The sequence below is a fragment of the Balaenoptera physalus genome, assembly GCF_965194825.1.
Source record: "Balaenoptera physalus genome assembly, chromosome: 9".
Classification (NCBI taxonomy): Eukaryota; Metazoa; Chordata; class Mammalia; order Artiodactyla; family Balaenopteridae; genus Balaenoptera; species Balaenoptera physalus.
The window spans coordinates 39,246,093-39,266,903 of NC_138888.1; the positions used below are offsets into that span (position 1 = coordinate 39,246,093).

The 20,811-nt window shown below is 36.7% G+C and overlaps 1 protein-coding gene across 4 annotated transcripts in view; it reads right to left on the reverse strand.

Annotated features, from left to right (window-relative positions):
* Nucleotides 1-80: 80 nt before the first annotated feature.
* Nucleotides 81-20,811, reverse strand: part of LOC309666863 (fatty acid-binding protein, brain) — a 150,512-nt gene continuing 129,781 nt past the window's right edge. For 3 of the 4 annotated variants that reach the window (XM_082474981.1, XM_082474980.1, XM_082474979.1), the window contains 3 exons: nucleotides 7,151-7,323; nucleotides 6,038-6,139; nucleotides 81-4,098 (listed from right to left, as the gene is read on the reverse strand). In XM_082474981.1, the coding sequence (XP_082331107.1) occupies nucleotides 4,048-4,098; nucleotides 6,038-6,139; nucleotides 7,151-7,323 (326 nt within the window). In that variant the 3' untranslated portion in view covers nucleotides 81-4,047. Of the gene's footprint in view, nucleotides 4,099-6,037; nucleotides 6,140-7,150; nucleotides 7,324-7,782; nucleotides 7,988-20,811 lie in introns of those variants that run through there. The other variant, XM_082474982.1, reaches the window with a different exon arrangement.

Sequence of the window (20,811 nt, forward strand, 5' to 3'; positions counted from 1 at the left end):
GCCACCTGACCCTGAGCGCGTGGGGCTCCTCTGCAGAAGTGATGCAGAGAACCTCGAAGTGTCTCGATTTGAACTAAGTCAGCAGAGATTTGGGATACAGTGGATCTGAGTGTGGTCCCTCGACCAGCAGTGTCAGCACTACCTGGGAAGTCTAGTTAGAAGGCAAAATTCCCAGGCCGGCCCGGGACCTACTGAGCCACAAACTCTGAGGGTGAAGCCTAGTCATTTATGTGTATAAGTCCTCTACGTGACGCTAAGTGATGGTGATGTTTGAGAACCACTGCTCAGAAACACTAGGTTTCAGTTTTTTATTCGTTTGGCTTTTTTCCTTTGTTTTTGCAACTGAGAACAATGTCTCAGAACCATATTCTATGCATTCCAGAGATATACGAAAATCATAGAACTGGTTGATTTTACTCTTCAAGGAATTTTTGAAGATACTCAGTCTGACAAAGGAGCCAAGATCCCCAAACTTCGTTGGGTTCTGTGGTCCTTCTATTACCATTTATGAGGATGCTGACTTCTTTAAGATTCCTTTGAAGAAGAAAAAACCCTCCAGAATTACTAACCTCATAAAAGATGTTGTAAAGTGTATTTGTTTCCCAACAGAGAAAACCTTATTTTGTATGCTGTGTAATTTAATGGGAAAGTGTCTCATGAAACGGGCTTTGAAATGGGAGTTAGGGTGCCTCCATTTTCTGCTTCATATGCTGCCAGGGCTGTTCAAGTTCTGCTTCAGCTTTAGGATGAATCAAAAGCCTTTGGAGAACCAAAGTGCTTTCCTATTGTGGAAAAAATTGTCCTTGGAGTTTCTCAGTCCACAACCTCAAGAGTGTGGAGGAAAATGGAGCAGGATTAAAAAGAAAAAGGAAAATGGATGTGAGAGAACAACTTTAAGGACAGCAAAATAACTTGCATGTTTCTAGGGCAAGCATTTTGAAAGATAGAAAAAGGATTTTTAAAAATTGTAAAAATAGCAATTCTCACTCTTTTTCTTTTGCCAATTTTCAATCAGCTTTACTGGAAGTAAATTGGTTGTGAAATAATTCTTCTTAAGTAAGCATGAAATATGACGTACACATTTTGAAACCTAAGAAATGCTTGCAATTTTAAAAAGGCAATATATTGAGTTAATGGGTAGAAACACTATCCTCCCTTCGACTCCCTCTGCTTTCTTTTGTTTTCCTTTATACCCTCTCTGAGGAGCACAAAGCTACAGTGCCTTACCATCTCTGGGTGTACACCTCACACCTGGGCATGTATTTGTAGGTCCCCATGTTCCAGGTGTAGGTGTAATTTGTTGTGAGCGTGTGTATCTGGGTGAGAGACAGCACCAGTGACAAAGTGGTTCATGATTGGATTTCACAAGACAGCCTTTAGCATGGTTAGTATCTATGAGATCTTGGAATTTCAGAGGTGTTCTTCCAGGGCCAGTTGGTCAAATTGCCTTTGGGCTTAGTAGTTTTTCCTTTTCAAGTGCATTGAAAAATTTTTAAAAAGGCAAACCAGAAAAGTTAGTACCTTGGCAGGTTACTGTATGAGACAGAATATAGCTTGAAGGAAAATGATTTGTAACTACCTTGTAAACATTTAGGAAGTAAATATCCTTGTTATTTATCTTCCTAGAAAACTGCATTTGATCTACCGCTGCAACTCTTGAGCTTTTAACCCAGTGTAACTTTGCTTCCCACTAGGCCATCCCAAAACTTTTCTATTTTTCAGACAGTTGTTATGGAAATGAATGCCAGGATGTTATTTGACCTAATTATAATGAGATGAAGCTAAATCCCTATCCTTGCCCTTGTATCTTTAAGAATAGAGAGGCCAGAGCCGTGCTTCTATCAGAGCATAGGCTGAAATCACCAAGAGAAAGCAGTCTTCCTCCAGAAGCAGAGATGAAGGTTTTCAGAGCTATTGGAGCAAACACCCTCTCTATGTTCTGTTTCATGCTTTTAAAGACAAAGGTAGACTCTAGTTTTAGTAATGGTAACCTGATCTAGACCATCTTATCCTGACATTCAGTAATAATTGTACATTCACGTGTTAAATCCTATAGCTGCACTTTAGATCTTTTCTACTCTTTACTGCAGTAGTTAAAGTAATACAATAGTCAGGTAATAGTATCATTGTGTTGAACTGTGTAAGTTAAGGGAAGTTTCCTCATACTTATATCTGTAAGTTAATTGGACCTTGAATTAACTTATAGAAACTTACTGAAAATATTGGGTTGATTAAAAATGAATACTGAATGTTTGTCCTGAAAAATATTTACCCGTTCCCTGCCCCACGCACCAGCCTTCACAGAGGCTAACAGGAAAGTTTTCCTAAGGAGTAATTCAGGGAAAATAAAATCTTACATTTTTGTTTCAGAAGAAAATTTAGCTGAAATATTAATTTTTGAGAGGAAATAAGCGGGAAGATTGCAAGGTTTGCAGTTCTCAATATTATTCACTAGTCAAGAGAGCTTGCACATGTTAATCGAATCTTCAGTTTCCTCATCGGTAAAGTAAAAATAATAATATCTGCCTTACCTGCTTCACATTGTGGGTTTGAGAACATGTACAAAAATCGTCTGATAAACAGTGAAATATGATATAATATTTGTACTTTACAAATGCAAATCTTAGCCAGTCATAAACAGATATTTACTTTCCTTTGGTCAACTCATTTCCACCAACCTGGCACACCCCTGCTTCCCCACCACCACACACACACACTGGCACACACACACACAATGCCCTCTGCACACTCCATTTTATCCATTTTAGCACTTATAGACTTTGTTCAGCTCAGTGTACTTGTCTGGAGATACATCTTTATAGTGTTAGCACAAGTTCGTGTGCCCAACGCACAATGAGGCCAAACAAACTGAAACGTCAGAGTCTGGAGCAGAGAAAGGTTTATTGCAGGGCCATGCGAGGAGACAGGTGGCTTCTGCCCTAAAAGCCCTGAGCTCCCCAAAGTGTTTGGCCAAACATTTTTAAAAGCCAGGTGAGGGAGGTGGGGTCGCAGGGTACGTGATCAGCTCATGCACAATTCTCTGACTCACTGATGGTGAGGTAACAGGGTTGTGTCACAAGGGTTCACATTATCAGTCCTTAGGCTCCAGGAGGCCTGGGGGCTATGTGCTCATGGTCATCAAGTAGTTAACATCTTGCATTTGGTGGGGAGTTTTCACATCTGGAAAACAACTCATGAAATGTGCATCAAATACTGTTATCTAGGTACTTCAGAGAGGAGCTAAAGCAGAGGATATGGAGGAAGGCCTGTCCCAGGAAGGCCCCATAGGGTCCTACTCGGTTACAATAGTCTAGGATAAAATTCACTCCCTGGTCCTATTTACCTTTCAATAAGAAACTTGAATTACATGACATTTTGATCATATGAGATTTTGATTATATTTACTCTTTAATAAGACATTTTCATGTATATCAGCTTGCTTCTTCAGACTATCTGTTTCTAGTAGCAAGAGGTCATTTGTGCAGCCCAGCCCACCATAACAAAGCTCCTTTGGATCCTGGCCATCCCAAATTCTATACAGAAGTACCAATCCAAATTGTTCCACGTTTCCCTGGGTTTCTGCTTATTTTTTAAATTAGTATTTTAAACAAAGTGCTAACTTCCCCAGCCTCACTTTATGCCATAAAAAAAAGGCTATTTTATTTAAAACTCTCTAATATACAATTCCCAGCCAGATTAGTGATATTAACAACAACAACAAATTTCTCATGGGTGTAAGATTTTTATTCCAATTTGATATGCATTCCACTGGAAATTGTAGAATGTATTCCCTTCTTTATTTTAAAAAAAAGTAGTTTAAAATTTTAATAGGAATTATAAAATGTGATAAATCTGCAGATCAAAAATGGCTTTGATTGCTTGCAGTAACAAGTTTTTAAAACAAGTTTTGAAGTCATCATTTTCCACCTCCACACCAAGGATAACCTTCTAATTAGTGATCGGCCGTGCCGTAACAGCAGTATAGCACTGAGACTTGGGTAAACAGAAAGATCGTAGAACTTCTCCAGCCCCAGATCAGGATGTTTTCTATGCCTTCTCATAGTGGCGAATGGCAACCACATCGCCAAAAGTAAGAGTCTGAAAGATTCAAAAGATAACCAAATCTTTTTACACAGGTACATCAGTAGCTGAAAATTTTAAAGATTATCATATTATGTTATTTTAAAGATTATCATATATATGATTTAAGTATTATACAAAAGAATAATGGCATTTAGAAACATTAAATGTTTTGTAAGTCTTCATTTTTTGAAAAGAAACCCTTATATTTATCTCGTGAATGACATGTATACATAATTCATGTCTCTAAAAGAAATATGAGGCAAAAACTGAGATTGTCTAGATTCAGGTCAAAAGAATTCCTTTTGCCTTAAATTATCAGGGTAATTGGAGCAGATTAGCTATCTGCTTTAAAAAGTGTATAAAATTTATAGTAGGTTTTCATAATACTTTATAATTCATGATCTAGATAAATTTTGAAGAGTTTTTTGGAAACCCAAATTATTTGGACAAATGGTATTTGCAATGATTTGTTCCAAAATCAGCAGGAAAAGGTAAATGTACAAACGTTCTCATTGCTTTGGCTGTCATGTTGTAGCCTATGTGAACCTTGGTGGTTATGTGGCTATAATGTGCAACATGGGCTCTTGTATCTAATCCAACTTGAAGAATTGCTATAAATCCTCTTTACAAAATTTAGTGTTTTTTAGTGTTCATCATTTTCATGTAGTCCTGTGATTTCCAAGAGTATAGTGTGCCCTTGTCATCCATTACTTTCATTTCCTTGTTTGAACTCAGGCTTGCCTGATCACCGTCATACATGCCAAAGCTGAGCTATCCACTTTTCTGTATTCAGGAAAAAAATAAAGAAAAAATCATAAAGGAGAACTTCAGATTGAATCCTTTATAAATGAATTTTTTTGTTTGTTTGTTTGTTTGATTATGGTGATGGTCACTGCAGGAAAACGTGGGCAAATATTCATCAACATGAAAGGAAAACTGTCCCTCTGCTCCCCACACCCACTTCCACCCAGGAAATGAAGAATGAATATGTAAGCCCTCTCTCTCAACCTAGAACAGCAAGCTGGTAGTCAAGGGAAGGAGAAGAAAACTAGTCAATAGTCTTAAATAACAAAACCAAAAGACCCTTCCTGCTAATATCTTAGAAGGAATACGTAAAGCAACCCCCCCCCCAAAAAAAACCCACAAATGATGTATTGACTACTTCAATGTCATCAAAATTCCATTACTCAACTCACCAAAAAAAAGTGTCTGGGGTGCTAGGTTGAGACATAACATTTTTTCCCAGTTTATGATGCTACTCCACCATTAGAGAAATTATTTTAAAATTATTTTTTATTTTATAATTTTTACATGACTATCCAGTATTGAATAGACATGTTTTTAAAGCTATCTGATGCATTAAAAAGAAAGACTGGAAGGAAGTAATACCAAAATGGTTCTCTCTAAGGGGACATTAAAAAGGATTTTCATATTTTTGTTACACTTTCCTGTTATATTCCAAATTATCTGCACTGAACTTGTGAAACCTTTATAAACTAAAATATAAAATGTTTAAAGCTCTCATTTATTACAGGAGCTATAAAGTAATTTTTCTGAGGTTCAGCAAATGATAATATAGTAATATCATCTCTCTACATTTTCATGATGATTGGTTTTATATTCAGATTTCATTTGAGGATTAGACATTACGGTAATCCAACAACTGTTCTTTTGACACAATTTTAGCTAAATCAGTGGCAACTTTTTAAAACTACACTTAAGTAGAATTTTTCTCTTTTTCTGTAATTAAAGAAGCAGAGTGGAGGAAACAATTAGCTAAGATATTTTTATTTTTCCTGTTTTACACATGATTAAAGAAACTTGCTAGTGATTTAATGTTATTAAAGAAGGAAAGACAGGAGAGAAGGAGGGAGGGAGGGACAGGGAAGGAGATGGGAAATGAGAGGGTGAGGGGTGGGCAAAGAAGCAGGAAGGGGAAATTGCTCTTGCTTACCATGACCATTTTGCCATTCTTAATCTCTCTTACAAAATTTGTCTCTTTGCCATCCCATTTCTGTACGTGGACAAGTTTGTCTCCATCCAGGCTAACAACAGACTGAAACCAACAACAAAATGCAGAATATATCAATAGGTACAGGTCAGATTTCTGTTATGGAAGCCAAATGAATTGATTTTTATCTATTTAAAAAATTTTTTTAAAGAGTTATTTATTTATTTATTTTTGACTACATTGGGTCTTTGTTGCTGAGCGTGGGCTTTCTCTAGTTGCAGCGAGCGGGGGCTAATCTTCGTTGTGGTGCACAGCCTTCTCATTGCAGTGGCTTCTCTTGTTGCGGAGCACAGGCTCCGGGTGCGGGCTTCAGTAGTTGTGGCACATGGGCTCAGTAGTTGTGGCACACGGGCTCAGTAGCTGTGGTGCACGGGCTTAGTTGCTCTGTGGCATGTGGGATCTTCCCGGACCAGGGATTGAACCCATGTTCCTTGCAGTGGCAGGTGTATTCTTAACCACTGTGCCACCAGGGAAGTCCCTGAGTTGATTTTTAAAAGAGTAATAACTGAATAAATAGTGATCAACTAATTATCAAAGTAGTACAATTTCCTCTGTTGCTTCCAGAGTCATTATTAGAAAATCTCTAGTAATTCATAATTTGATTGAAATGTATACATCTAGATGCAAAAATTTACATATTAGAAATAAAAATCCTGAACTAGTGCTTTCTGACTAATCATCCTACTCTTTTAAACAGAGTCTTAGAATGAGGCAAGCTATTGATTTAGTCAACCTGAGGCAAAAGAGAGATTAAACAAAATGCAGTCTTTTAAATGAACACTATTAAATACTTTCTGAAATACAGGTTTAATATAAAATGAGATAAACACATGGTAAAGAAACAGATTCAAGATTTGAGCTATAGTTGGTGCCCATTGTTCAGAGTATAAGCTATGAACACTAGAATGCAAAATTAACTCTTGGTCCTTCTCTCTGAAGTGAAAGAGTGAGAACATTTTTCACTTCCCATCATCCAGAAAAAAAGAAATATTGGGACTTTCTCTGTTTTATTCTCTCCTTCCCATCCCCACCCCCAGAGAAGGAGCGGCTCCTTACCTTACAGTTTCTGTCATCTGGAGTGGTTTCATCAAACTCTTCTCCCAGATGGAAACTAATCTCTGTGTTCTTGAATGTGCTTTGAGTCTTGATCACCACTTTGTCCCCCTCCTGACTGATGATCACTGTTGGTTTAGTCACATTTCCCACCTGCCTAGTGGCAAAGCCCACACCTAAAATAACAAAAGGAAGCAGGACAGTTGGCTGCAACTTCCAAAATAGCTCACAAAGCAGGAATCTACCTTCCTATTCTGGAATCTATGTCCTAAAGTGTAAGTTTCATTAGAGTATGTTTAGCCCATCAATTATGCAGGACAACTAATGAGCCGTAATAATAAGTGGATGCTTATCTGGAAGCATAAATAGTAAAAGGATGCTGGAGAAAAGGTGGAAAAGGTGCAGAAGCTTCATGTCCTCCACAGAATACTAAATGCTCCATTATTTGGCCCTAGGCAAGAAAGCAGGCAAATGCTACATTTAAATATCCATTCTGTGAGAAACACACAGCCTAGTACCCTGATTATGACAATGTGATCTGTCTTTGTCTCTTGCTAACCTGATGGGTGAAGAAGGAATCTGCAAGTATTGAAGCTGCAGGTTGAGAAGAGAAAGCACATCTTATTTTTACCTACCTAGAGCCTTCATGTACTCGTCAAAATTCTGACTGTCCGTCAGCTTCCACGTAGCACAGAAAGCCTCCACCATCCTTACCCTTTTCCCGTTAGCTTCAGAATCAGATAAAAGAGGCAGAGGCAAGGATCTTCGGATCTTAGGGCCACTGCAATTCGGAAGACCCCTTTGCACCTCACGGCAGCTCCTGCCTTCTTATTAAGAAAAGAGGCAGGCAGAAAGCCAAGGATTTGAATTGCAAACACATCTCTCCAGTGCCCCTCTTTCCAGGAGGCTGTTGCAGGGGGAGGAGATGGGAAGGGGGGCGTGCAGCGAGGTTCCAATCCTCTTTGTGATTGGCTCGGGCCACTGGGTTAGCGGAGTAGGTCGAGTTCCTCCCAACCCTCACACTGCAGCCCTCCTGCCTGAGAAATCTCTGCAAAGATTCAGTGAGGCTGGAGGCAGGGAGCGTATAATGAGAGAAGGTCTTTCAGGTTCAGCCTGAAAACTTGGCAAAGGCCATTTCAGACTGCGAGGAAAGAAAAAAACGCACAGTAGGACATTCAGATTGATTTCCGTTAATGGCAAAGCTGGTTGCAAATGAGGACCCCGCCTTAAAGAAAACCACTGAAATGCCAGACTTTTCAGACAAAAGAGGCTGAATAGTGCCTTTTATTTTCTCTCATATTTAAGGGAGAGCAAAACATGAGCTAGAATTTGCCAAACTCGGGAAAGGGGAGGGGGAGGAGGTGTAAATACCTTCCCTAGATTGTACTGCTAGAAGACTACTCCGGCTGAGTACTAATAGGACACAAATTTTGGCCTCTTCCCAACACAAACTGAGTGAATTTAAAGATCCCATTTTTCTTTCTAAGGCTATGAGAACCAGACTAAGATGGAAAAGGGATCTAAGGGAGAGTATGGCTAGGATTCACTAATGAGCTACAAAAATAAAGCAGAACAAACTCTTTTTCCCCACTCCTTCAACCGACTGTAGAATCGAAGTGGAAAAACTGGACAGAAGTTCATTTGGTAAGATTTTAAATGACCTTCACTATAGAACCTTTTGATTTCCTGAGGCCACATCTACATCTGTGTACTAGTTGTGAGTTAGCAATGGAGGGAGGGCAAGAATTGGAGCAGAGGTGGGGATCAGAAGACTTTGGCTTCAGTTCATCCTGGCTTAGGGCATCTCAAGAATGGCAAGCTACCTCCAGGGTTCTAAGTAATAACATATTTAAAGGGGGACTCAGACTCCCCTTTACCCAGAGTTTCTTCCTGCTTTATTAGTGTAGGCCGCTGATGAAAAGCAGGTGCCCCCCCTTTCGTGGGGACAGGTCAGGGGACACTGACTTGGCAGTCTCTGCTCTTCTCTCTCTCTCTCCTCCCATTTCAATCTCAGCCCACTGCCTTTCAGCTTCTGTCCACACCAAATACAAGAGACAAGGCTCAGAATGCATCTTAATCCAACTGTCAGCTCTGTGGTTCTACTTTGGTATCTCAAAGGTACCTCAAAACATAAACTCAATCTTTCCCCTCACCTGGTCCTCCTCCAGTTTTCACCATGTTTGTGAATGGCACCATCGTCCACCCAACTGCACAAGCCAGAAAACTTGAAATCCTTTCTAAACTTTACTCTCTACATCAGTGTCAGAGCCCATCTATTTTCCTTCCTGAATGTCTCTAACTTCTCACTTTCCCTCTATCCCCACAACCACCTTCTTAATTCAAGTAACCACTGTCTTTTACTAGTCCTATGGCAATAGCCTCTTAACTGTTCTCCCTGCAGCCATGCCTGATCTCCGGCCTTTCACTAGGCTGAAGCCCGAGTGACCTTTTAAAATACAAATCTGCATCTTCCTAGTGACTAATGGTGCTGAGCACACTTTTCATGTGTTTCTCTGCTGTTAATTTATCTTCTTTGGTGAAGTAACTGTTCAAATCTATGGTCCATTTTCAATTGGATTGTTTCTGTCTACTGAATTGTAAGAGTCCTTTATATAGTCTAGATAAGTCATTAGTTGAATGTGTTCTTCAAAACTTTTTTCTGTTCAGTTATAGATACAGAGAACAAACAGATGGTTGCCAGAGGGGAGGGGGACTGGAGGGAGGAAAGAAATAGGCGAGGGAGATGAAGAGGTACTAACATCGGCTTCCCTGGTGGCGCAGTGGTTGAGAGTCTGCCTGCTAATGCAGGGGACACGGGTTCGAGCCCTGGTCTGGGAAGATCCCACATGCCGCGGAGCAACTAGGCCCGTGAGCCACAACTACTGAGCCTGAGCGTCTGGAGCCTGTGCTCCGCAACAAGAGAGGCTGTGATAGTGAGAGGCCCGCGCACCACGATGAAGAGTGGCCCCCGCTCGCCGCAACTAGAGAAAGCCCTCGCACAGAAACGAAGACCCAACACAGCCAAAAATAAATAAATAAATTAAAAACCGCAAAAAAAAAAAAAGAGGTACTAACATTGCAAAATAAATGTCACAAGTATGAAATGTACAATGTGGGGAATACAGTCAATAATTATGTAATATTTTTCTATGTGACATATCATAACTAGACCTAACATCATGATCGTTGGGAAATGTATAGAAATACCGAATCACTGTGTTGTTTAATAGCAACTAACACAGTGTTGTAGGTCAAATGTACTTCAAAAACAAACAAACTCATAGGAAAAGAGGTCAGATTTGTTGTCACCAGAGGCAGAGGGTAGGAGGAGAGGGGATTGGATGAAGGCTGGTCAAAATGAACAAACTTCCAGTTATAAGATGAATAAGTGCTAGGGATGTGATGTACAACATGATGACTATAATGAACGCTGCTGTGTGTTATACAGGAAAGTTGTTAAGAAAGCAAATCCTAAGAGTTCTCATTGCAAGGAAAAGATATTTTTTCTATGTCTTTAATTTTGTATCCATATGAGGTGAAGGATGTTCACTAAACTTACTGTGATAATCATTTAGTCTTGTATGTAGGTCAGATCATTATACTGTACACCTTAAACTTATACAGTGCTGTATGTTAATTATATCTCAATAAAACTGAAGGAAAAAATGTTTAATTTTTTTGCTTTTCATTTTCTCGATTGTGATAATGGATACATTGGTGTGTCAAAATTTATCAGGTGTACATATTAAATGTGAGCAATTGATTTTATATTTAATCAAATATACTATGGTAAAACTATTTTTAAAAAGCTAAATCTTACCTTGTCCCTCTCCTGATTAAACTCCAAATGGCTTTTCCTGCTCTCAGGTTAAAGACCAAAATTCCTCTCATTGCCTGTACCAGACCTGCCTCTAACTTTTGATGGACTTGGAGTAAGAATCCAAACAGAGGTTCACATGCCATATGCCTAAACAGTAAAAGTTATGGATCAAACGATGCCCACAGCCTGGCCCAGCGTCGAGTCAGGACTCATAGCCACCCCTCCACCCTTTCCTGACTGCCTGCCCCGTGGCTCCCCACAGGCCTGAGCACTGGCGCAGATCTGGTGGGAGAGGCAAGTGGAAGCTTGTCTGGAGCTCAGGGTTTCCAGTCAGTGACTAGAGTACCCTAAACCTGCAATGGGGACTAACATGGACTTGCTGTTGTGCTGATATGAGCTTGAAGCTGCCAAAGGCTATAGTGAAAAGTCTGAAATGAAACAAGCCCAGAGGAAGCAAAGCTTATAAATCAGACACATCTGACATCATTTGAGCCTTTGAACCAAGTCCCTGAAGCTAGCCCCACCTATGAATTTTTCATACGTTCTCTTTTTTGCTAAATCTAGGTGACTAATTAATCCATTTACACAAACCATCCTTATGGTAGAAGTTCTCAGACCAATTTATTTTGTTATGTCAAAATATTCTTATATGTTCCCCTTAATAAAACATATTGAAACTGGTAGAGTGTTTAATTATTATTCTAAAATGTAATAAACCATTTCTTTTTCATGGTCCAAGAATATAAGATCAAGATTGTTGAGAGCAGGGCGCATGTATTAGACATCTTCATCTTAGCTCCTTACTGATCATGATGCTGGAATATTCATCTATCTCATTTATTTCTTCCACTCTTTAGATAAGGAAAGGAACTGATGATATATTTATTTTAACTTAAAGCATATATTTCTGTAATTCAGATTTTTTTACACCTTATATAAAACATAAAAGCTCAGCAGTTTAGAGATAGGTTTTTTGGAATTGTATATTAACTTAGTAATAAGCAGAAGAGAATATTGTTATCCAGATGTCTATAGTAGAAATTTTAGGAAAAGCCACTTGACTATTTTGTAATTCCCTAAACGGACACATTTAATCTTACTATCTTTAATTGTTCAGGTTATAATAGATTTACAGCCAAGAATAGTTGCTTTCAAATAATAGGTAATAGGTAATAATAAGTCATTTGCTCTATTTATTGAGGACTTTATTAGAAAAGAAAGTGAAAGAACAGAGAAAAGATTGTGCTGTGCTAAGGAGGATTCAACTAATAGATATTTTTGGTAACCTAAATGGGAGGGAAGTCCAGAAGGGAGGGGGTATCTGTATGTATATGGCTGACTCATTTTGTTGTGCAGTGGAGGCTAACACAACATTGTAAAGCAACCATACTCCAATAAAAATTAATAAAAAATAATAGATATTAATTTTTAAAAACTAATAGATATTTTTTTCAATTTTCCTAAACCTAGGAACAATTTATGCTCTTGCTATGGCTTCTATAATATAAATGCATCCACAGACTTAAAAAAGGAAAGAATGTGACAGATTGACCCCTCTCTCAAGGCTATGACCTTTATGTATGGGAATTTGGACTCTAAAGAATCCATTATAAAGATTAGTTTTAATAGTGAAATAAAAGGAACAAAGAAAAATTGCTTTGGGAGATCTTGGCAAAATCTCCACGGGGGGCTGAATCTCCTGGCACCTGCTTTATGGAAATTTTTCCTTCTCAAGAAAATAAAAAGTTTTAATAAAATTTTAACACTGTTCTTGAGCCAAGTAAGCCAACCGGGGTCATGACACTATTTCCGATAAAATATCCAAGGATCTGCACCAAAAGAGATTAAGTACCATTCAAAGTACTTGCCTGAGGTTCTTTTTGTTACCAAAGGGCACAAAATAAAATAGTAATGGAAGATCTCTATAGTTGGAAATGAAATGTGATTACACCATGGAGGCACTATTGACCCACAATCTCTCCCATGAAAAGTACTATCTTCAGACAACACCCCTTGCTGAAACAGTGGTCTGTCTGTCATGCGCATCACACTCTCTCCCCCTAAACAATTAAACAGCTAAACCAGCTCTAGGCTTCAGGAGTGATGAAGATTCCAACATTCAAGCAGGAGTTAATGTGCTATGTATGGGTAATGGAATTCAATGGGAGGAGGTGTGTGGGAAAAGACCTGTGAATTGTCGTCCCTTGGTGTTGTGAAGTTTTTATATTATTATACTTTTTAAAATGTGGACTAGACCAGAGAGGAGATGCACCTCCAGGTGTGGCACAATCTTGAAAAGAAGTGCTATATTCTTCTGCTGGAGAATGAAAAGCTAATAAAGACAAGCTGTTGAAGTTTGGACTATCTTTCCAATGTCCTTCTCATTCTTTTTGATTTTCTGCAGTTTTTTTTTTCTCCTTTTACCTCTCATTACCTGAGTATTCCACTCTTCATATTTTCTTGGGTATAAAATGTAGAAGTCCTTCACCTGCTTCTAGATCTGACAAATCTACTCAGGAGAGAAATTTATTCCATGTTTGTTATGAAAGAGTTATAGACCTTCCCTCTTCTGGCCATTTATATGCCACAACTCTGCTGAGAAAACTCCCCTCTCCAGTTCCCTAGGTACTTTCCTCTTGTCTTTCAGAGGTTAGCTCAAATATTATTCACTCAAGGAAGACTGGATCAGAACCCCAATTATGTCATCCCATGGTTTTATGTCTTTTTAAACATACAAATTTAATTAAAAACTTTTGTAGTCAATTGTTTAATATCTTTCTCTCCCATTAGAACATGAGTTCCCTGAAGCATTTATTTTAGCATCTATGTCTTTTATTCTCCATTGTGCTCTATCCTCATTGTCTATCACAGTATCAAGTTCACAGTGTTTGTTCAACAAATGTTAAAGGCATGAACAAATATAGAGCATGGACATAGAGAATCAGAGAACTTCAAAAAAGTAAGATTGTAAACTACTGTACAAATGATCTTTTCCAAGTTTCTATTCAAACTTTTCCTCTCTTTGCAACCTGTATAATCTCCAGAGAAGGATACCTAAACCTCTTCCTCATTCCTGTCATGTCAATTTGGGAAGAAATTAAGGCTCAATTTTTCTAGGGATCTTTTCTTTGAAGTAAAAGCACATAGACTAGTCTGAGCGAACCTCCAAATGTATGATGGATTTATTAAATGCAAAAGGAGGAGAGTTTTGTGCCATCTCATATGTGGAAACCTGGTGCCAATTAATATGCACAGAATTTGTCCATTCAGTGGATCCTCTGATCTGTTTGATGTGAGTTATTGACGTGTAAATAAAAAATTTAGAAGGTTTTTTTTTCTGGTTCATATACTCCTGGAAGATCTCTATTGCTAATTCTGCACACGAAATGCCAAAGTAAGCTTTGAGTAATGATTATCAGACAGGTAGCTATAAAAGGAAGGTATTAAGGTATTAATCAGTTTAAGATTAAAGAAACCACTCTAGCTATTTTTAACAGAAACAAGATGAAATACAGGGAATTATACCCTTATAAAATTCTTAGAAGTGTTGGAGGACAAGGTTTTAGGCTGAGCTGAGCTTTCAGTAATAATTCCAGAACATACCACCGCATCATAGAAACTGGTCTGCGAAGGAAACCATTTTCTCTACTAAAATCAGAACGCTGGGGAATTAGGAAGCTGCTTTCCCACCTGCTGGCTCCAGAAATCTCTTGCCTTAGCTGTCATCCAGGAATGAGGGAGTGTCACCCAGAAATAGTGATTCCAGAGGCATGCCACATGGGCCAGATCTCAGGAGCAAAATGGTTGTCTTGGGTGCATTCTCTCTCACCACTTACCTGAGTTTTGAATTCAAGTCTTACTCAAGCATGTATGATAAGCAGGGCCTAAATCAAGTGTAGATAGAGAGGAGATTGGGAAATGTTGTTTTGCTCTCTGGGGCCTCTGCAGAGCAGAGAAGACCACAGAAGGCAGTGGGAGCAAAGGTCAGGTGAGTCAATCTACCACACCCTATACACAACTCAGAGATAACTGGATATATTTTTTAAATGTTTGTTAAAAGGGGAGAATAAAGAAAAAATAGAGATCCTATATGTCTGGAAATATTTTAGAGCAGTGAAATGGGTAATCATTAGAATCACCTGGGGAGATTTGTAATAATGCAGAATCTAAAGTTACCCAGAGAGATTTTGATACAGGTGGTCTGGGGTAAGGCTGAACTTTGTACTGGAAAACAAAATTTTAAGTTGAAATCCTATGTATGCTGATGCACTTAATGCCTTATGATTTATAAAATAAATAGTATACTCCAGTCTGTCAGAATCACATTAATAAATTTGGATTGTGATACTTCTTCAATGCAAAATACAGGGTAAGACTAGGAGGATAGTGATGTTACTAGTTTCTTGACCCTACCATTTCAGAAATGGTGTGTAACTTATACCAAGATGGATCCACATTTAAAATTATGTGTGTTACACAATAAACTTATACTACGCTTTAGGTCAATTATATCTCAATGAAACTGGAAGGAAAAAAATTTAAAAATAAAAAATAATGTGTCATGTGATAATCAGCAAGAAAGAAACATGATCCAACTATCCTAAGGATGAAACATATTAAACCAATGTTAACAAGTAAAATTCTGTGTTGTAATGGAGAGTATAATCTATCATAATCAAATGATCAGGATTCATAAAATTAAGGTGCTCTCTGTAAATTTAAATGGAGACATTTCTGAACACATTGAGAAGTCTTATCCCAAGACAGCATCTGGTCTACCTGGGTCTTCTTGTGAATAAGATATTTTCATACTCATTTTCTAGAAGAAACAGAATCCTTGAATAATACTTTCCATCTAAATTTTAAGTCTCTACAACATGCAATTTTCAAGACAATTTATTGGAACAGCTCTTGATATAGTTTGACCAGTAACATAATTAAAAATTATAAATGGGCCATTGAGATTCATGGTATTTTTCACCCAATCACTAATTGGAAAGCACAGAAGTATAAGCATATCTTTGAATGCTAGTGATATAAAAATAAAATAAAATAAAAATAAAATGGGTATTAATTAATTTATTTTTTATTTCCAAAGCAACTTATTAAGTTGAAACCATTATTATGATTGCATTATTTTTGTTATTGTTTTTAAGCACATAGGAATAACTTTACAAATGTTAGTACCCATCGATTTGTTGAAGGGTGAGCCTCTATTTTGAAACTGTTAAGAAAATGCCAGAATATCATAAATTTTCTGCTCTTCATATTAATTTACTATGTTTGGAAATAGTTAATATCCTGAAGAGGAGACAGTAATAAATAGAATTATATTGTTTGAAGAGAATTTCTAGAATGCAGGGAGATATTATGAATAGTAAAAGTGGAAATAATAGACATGAAGAGAATGAAAATACAGCCTAATTATGGGTATTACTAAGAAAGACATCTAAACAACTGGAATAAGATATGTAATAAAGAAAATCATAATTGAGAAAAACTTTCTGTAGCTAAAAATAGGCATCAGTATATAGATCAAAATTGTTCATCATTTGACATAATTAATGAAAATAGAACACAAGCTCTTTAATTCTAGTAATATTTTTGAATCAAATATAATTCAAATAAGTATATATAAATATAAGGAAAAATCCAATAAATATTCAATCAGAGGAAAAGATGCATAAAATGTTATAAGAAGTGTGGCTGACCATAGTCTTTTCATTGTAGCATTTAGTTACCAAATAAATATAGAGCAATGTTACAGAGTTATTGAAAAAAGTGGTGGCTCAAATTTTTTTTCATCATATTGTGAATGTAGAAGAGATTTTCTTTTTGAAAATCAATCGATGGTCATTTTCATTATACCATTTTCATGTCTACTTGTCTGCAGGAAGAGAAAATATTAGTCAATGGACTTGAGAACCCAATTTACTCTGCAATTATATTTCTCTGGCAAATCAATAAATTCTGATTGCATATATCAGTCATGGCAGCCTAGTTGACTTGTGTCTGTCCCTGAGACAAGATCAAGGTTTGCTGTCAAATTGTGTTTCCAGATCCTCAGGATCAAAGTCCAGTTTCTGAACAATGACAAACACTTTTCTGTTTTTGTTGTTGAAATATAGTTGATGTGCAATATTATGTTAGTTTCAGGTATATTACATAGTGATTTGGCACGTGCATAAATTATGAAATGATCACCACAATAAGCCTACAAAAATTTATTTTTGTCCCTATACAAAGTTACTACAATATTATTGACCATGTTCCTTATGCTGTATATTACATCCTCACGGCATATTTATTTTATAAATGGAGATTCATACCTCTTAATCCCCTTCACCTATTTCTCCCCTCCCACTACCTTATGAGTCTGTTTTCACGTCATTTTGTCTGCCTGTTTGTTTTGTTTTTTAGATTCCACATATAAGTGAGATCAAATAGTGTTTGTCTTTCTCTGTCTGACATTTCATTTAGCATAATGTCCTCTAGATCCATCCGTGTTGTCACAATGGCAAGATTTCATTTTTTTATGACTAAAATTCTATTCTCTGTGTGTGTATATATATATATCACAGCTTCTTTATACGTTTATCTATCATGCACACTGAGGTTGCTTCCATATCTTGGCTATTGTAAATAATGCTGCAATAAACATTGGTGTGCAGATATCTTTTTGAATTACTATTTTTATTTTTTTTTTGAGTAAATAACCAGAAGTGAAATTGCTGGATTGTATGGTCATTCTATTTTCAATTTTTTGAGGAAGCTCATACTGTTTTCCCTAGTTTCTGCACCAATTTACAATCCCACCAACAGTGCAAGAGGATTCCCTTTATTCCACATCCTTGCCAACACTTGTTATTTGTTGTTTTTTTGATGATAATGGTTATGACAGGTGTGAGTTGGTAGCTTATTGTGGTTTTGATTTGCATTTCCCTGATAATCAGTGATATAGAGCATCTTTTCATGTGTCTGTTGGCCATTTGTATGTCTTCCTGGGAAAAATGTCTGCTTAAGTCTTCTGCCCATTTAAAAATTTTTTTTTATTTGAGTTGTATGAATTGTTTGCATATTTTGGATAGCTACTTATCAGACATATCATTTGCAAATATCTTCTCTCATTCAATAGGCAGCCTTTTTGTTTGGTTGGTAGTTTCCTTTGTTGTGCAAAAGCTTTTTAATTTGACATAGTCCTATTTGTTTAGTTTTGCTTTCATTTCTCTTGCCTGAGGAGACAGATCCAAACAACTGTTGCTGAGACTGATGTCAAAGAGCATACTGCCAATGTTTTCTTCTAGGAGTTTTATGGTTTCAGGTCTTACATTTAAGTCTTTAATCCATTTTCAGTTTATTTTTGTATGCGGTGTGAGAAAGTAGTCCAGTTTGATTTCTTTGCATGTATCTATCCAATTTTCCCAACATCATTTATTGAAGAGGCTGTCTTTCCTGCAGCTTTGTATAGTCTTGCCTTCTTTGTTGTAGATTAATTGACCATATAAGTGTGAGTTTATTACTGGGCTCTCTATTCTGTTCCATTGATGTGTCTGTTTTTGTGCCAGTACCGTATTATTTTGATTAATGTAACGTTGTAGTATAGTTTAAAATAAGTGAGCATGATACCTCCAGCTTTGTTCTTTCTCAAGATTGTTTTGGCTATATGGATTTTTTTGTGTTTCCATACAAATTTTAGAATTGTTTGTTCTAGTTCTGAGAAATATCCCCTTGGTATTTTGGTAGGGATTTCACTGAATCTGTCAATTGTCTTGGGTAGTATGGCCATTTTAACAATATTAATTCTTCCAGTCCATGAAGTTGGCATATTTTTCCATTTTTTTGTATTGTCTTCAATTTCTTTCATCAATGTCTTACAGTTTTCAGAGTACAAGTCTTTTACCTCTTTGGTTAGATTTATTTCTATGTATTTTATTCTTTTTGATGCAATTGTAAATGGGATTGTTTTTTAAATTTCTCTTTCTGACAGTTCATTGCTAGTGTATACAAGTGAACACATTTCTGTAGGTAACTTTGTATCCTGAAACTTTACTGAATTCATTTATTAGTTCTAATAGTTTTTGGTAGTATCTTTCAGATTTTCTATATATAGTTGTCATCTGCAAAGAATGACAGTTTTACTCCTTCCTTTCCAATTTGTATTCCTTTTAATTTTTTTTTCTTGTTTGATTTCTGTGGCTCATACTCTCAATTCTGTGTTAAATAAAAGTGGTGAGAGTGGGCATCCTTGTCCTGTTTCTGATCTTAGAGGAAATGCTTTCAGCTTTTCACCCTTGAGTATGTTGTTGGCTGTGGGTTTGTAATATATGGCCTTTATTATGTTGAGGTATGCTCCCTCTGTACTGACTTTGTTGAGGGTTTTTATCATAAATGGAATGTGGATTTTGTTGAAAGCTTTTTCTGCAACTATTGAGATAATCATACAATTTTTATTCTTCAATTTGTTAATGTGGTGTATCACGGTGATTGATTTGTGGATATTGAACCATCCCTGCAATGACTTTCAACTCATAGGAAAGATACACACACATACACACACACACATCCTTTCCCTGAGGGAGAGGATCCTGAGCGTGGAAAGAGAGGATGTGTTCTCTTTAAGAAACCATGTTCAAAATTGCCATTGTTTTGACTTAAAGATCAAGAGAAAGCATATAGTTTTTATCAAAGAGGAGATGGGCCATAAAATATTGAAGTAATGCTTCAGTTCAAGATCTTGGGGTTCCTTCAGGAGAGAATAATCATTCTGTCTCTTTAAACATCTTCTGAAAATTTTAACAAGTCAGAATTGAGTTAAAATTTATAAATTTTTCAGAAAAGATTGAATCACTATTACATTCAGTCTTTCCATTTAGAAACCATAAGGTTTTAGCTCCATTTATTCAAAAGTGTAATACTTCTTTCAGCAATGTGTTTATCTTCCATGTATCAGTTTGTGTTCCCAATCCTTTTACTCTCTTCAAGATAGCCTTTGGCTGCAAAAATAATTAAAAACAAAATGAAGCAAAACTGCATATTCCAGGGATTATCACTTTTAATCTTAAATCTGTGCAAATCCAGCATTTAGATAAATTAATATAATAATCCTTGGCTGCCCTATATGAAAAGCCTATTAAGAGAAGATTTTCTTGTTTTGACTACTGTCTAGGTTCAAAACACAGGGTTTCTTCCACTATCTATCCGTATATTTATCCTTAGATAAATTATCTAAACACTTTAGCATTTGTATCATTGTCTGGAAATGATGATGTTGTTTTGGATCATCAATTAGTCTTCTTTCTCTAATGTCCCAGGATTCTTTCATACTTCTACATTATGTTGGTCCATTTTCAAATTTAACTTCATGGAAATTCTGGCAGAGAAGTTAAGAGAATTTTGACCTATTTATGTTAACAGTCACCTTGTAGGAGCCTCATACTTCATACTTCCTGCACTCATCCAGATGCACTCAGCATTTAGCAATCACCCAAATGCACTCAAGGTTCTAATTCAAGGCAAACAAGACAATTCTACTGATGTAAAATTTTGAGATTAAAAAAAAATGTAATCTCTTTAGGAAGATGGAATTGGGGAAAAGAGAAAGAACTAAATAGTTATGTTTGAGTTTCCCAAGTAAATGAAGCTAAATTTAACCTGGAAATCTTACAAAATTCTCTTCAACATGACTTTTATTAAAATTTTGATTATTTACTTAATGAGGAACTGTATACTAATCATTGGCAAAAACTTTCATTTTAAGTTGTTATAGTAATACATGTGCAATTAACTAGAATTAGCTTGCATGTCTAGAATTTCAGCTTGAGCAATGACAAAGGTCTTTCTGTAA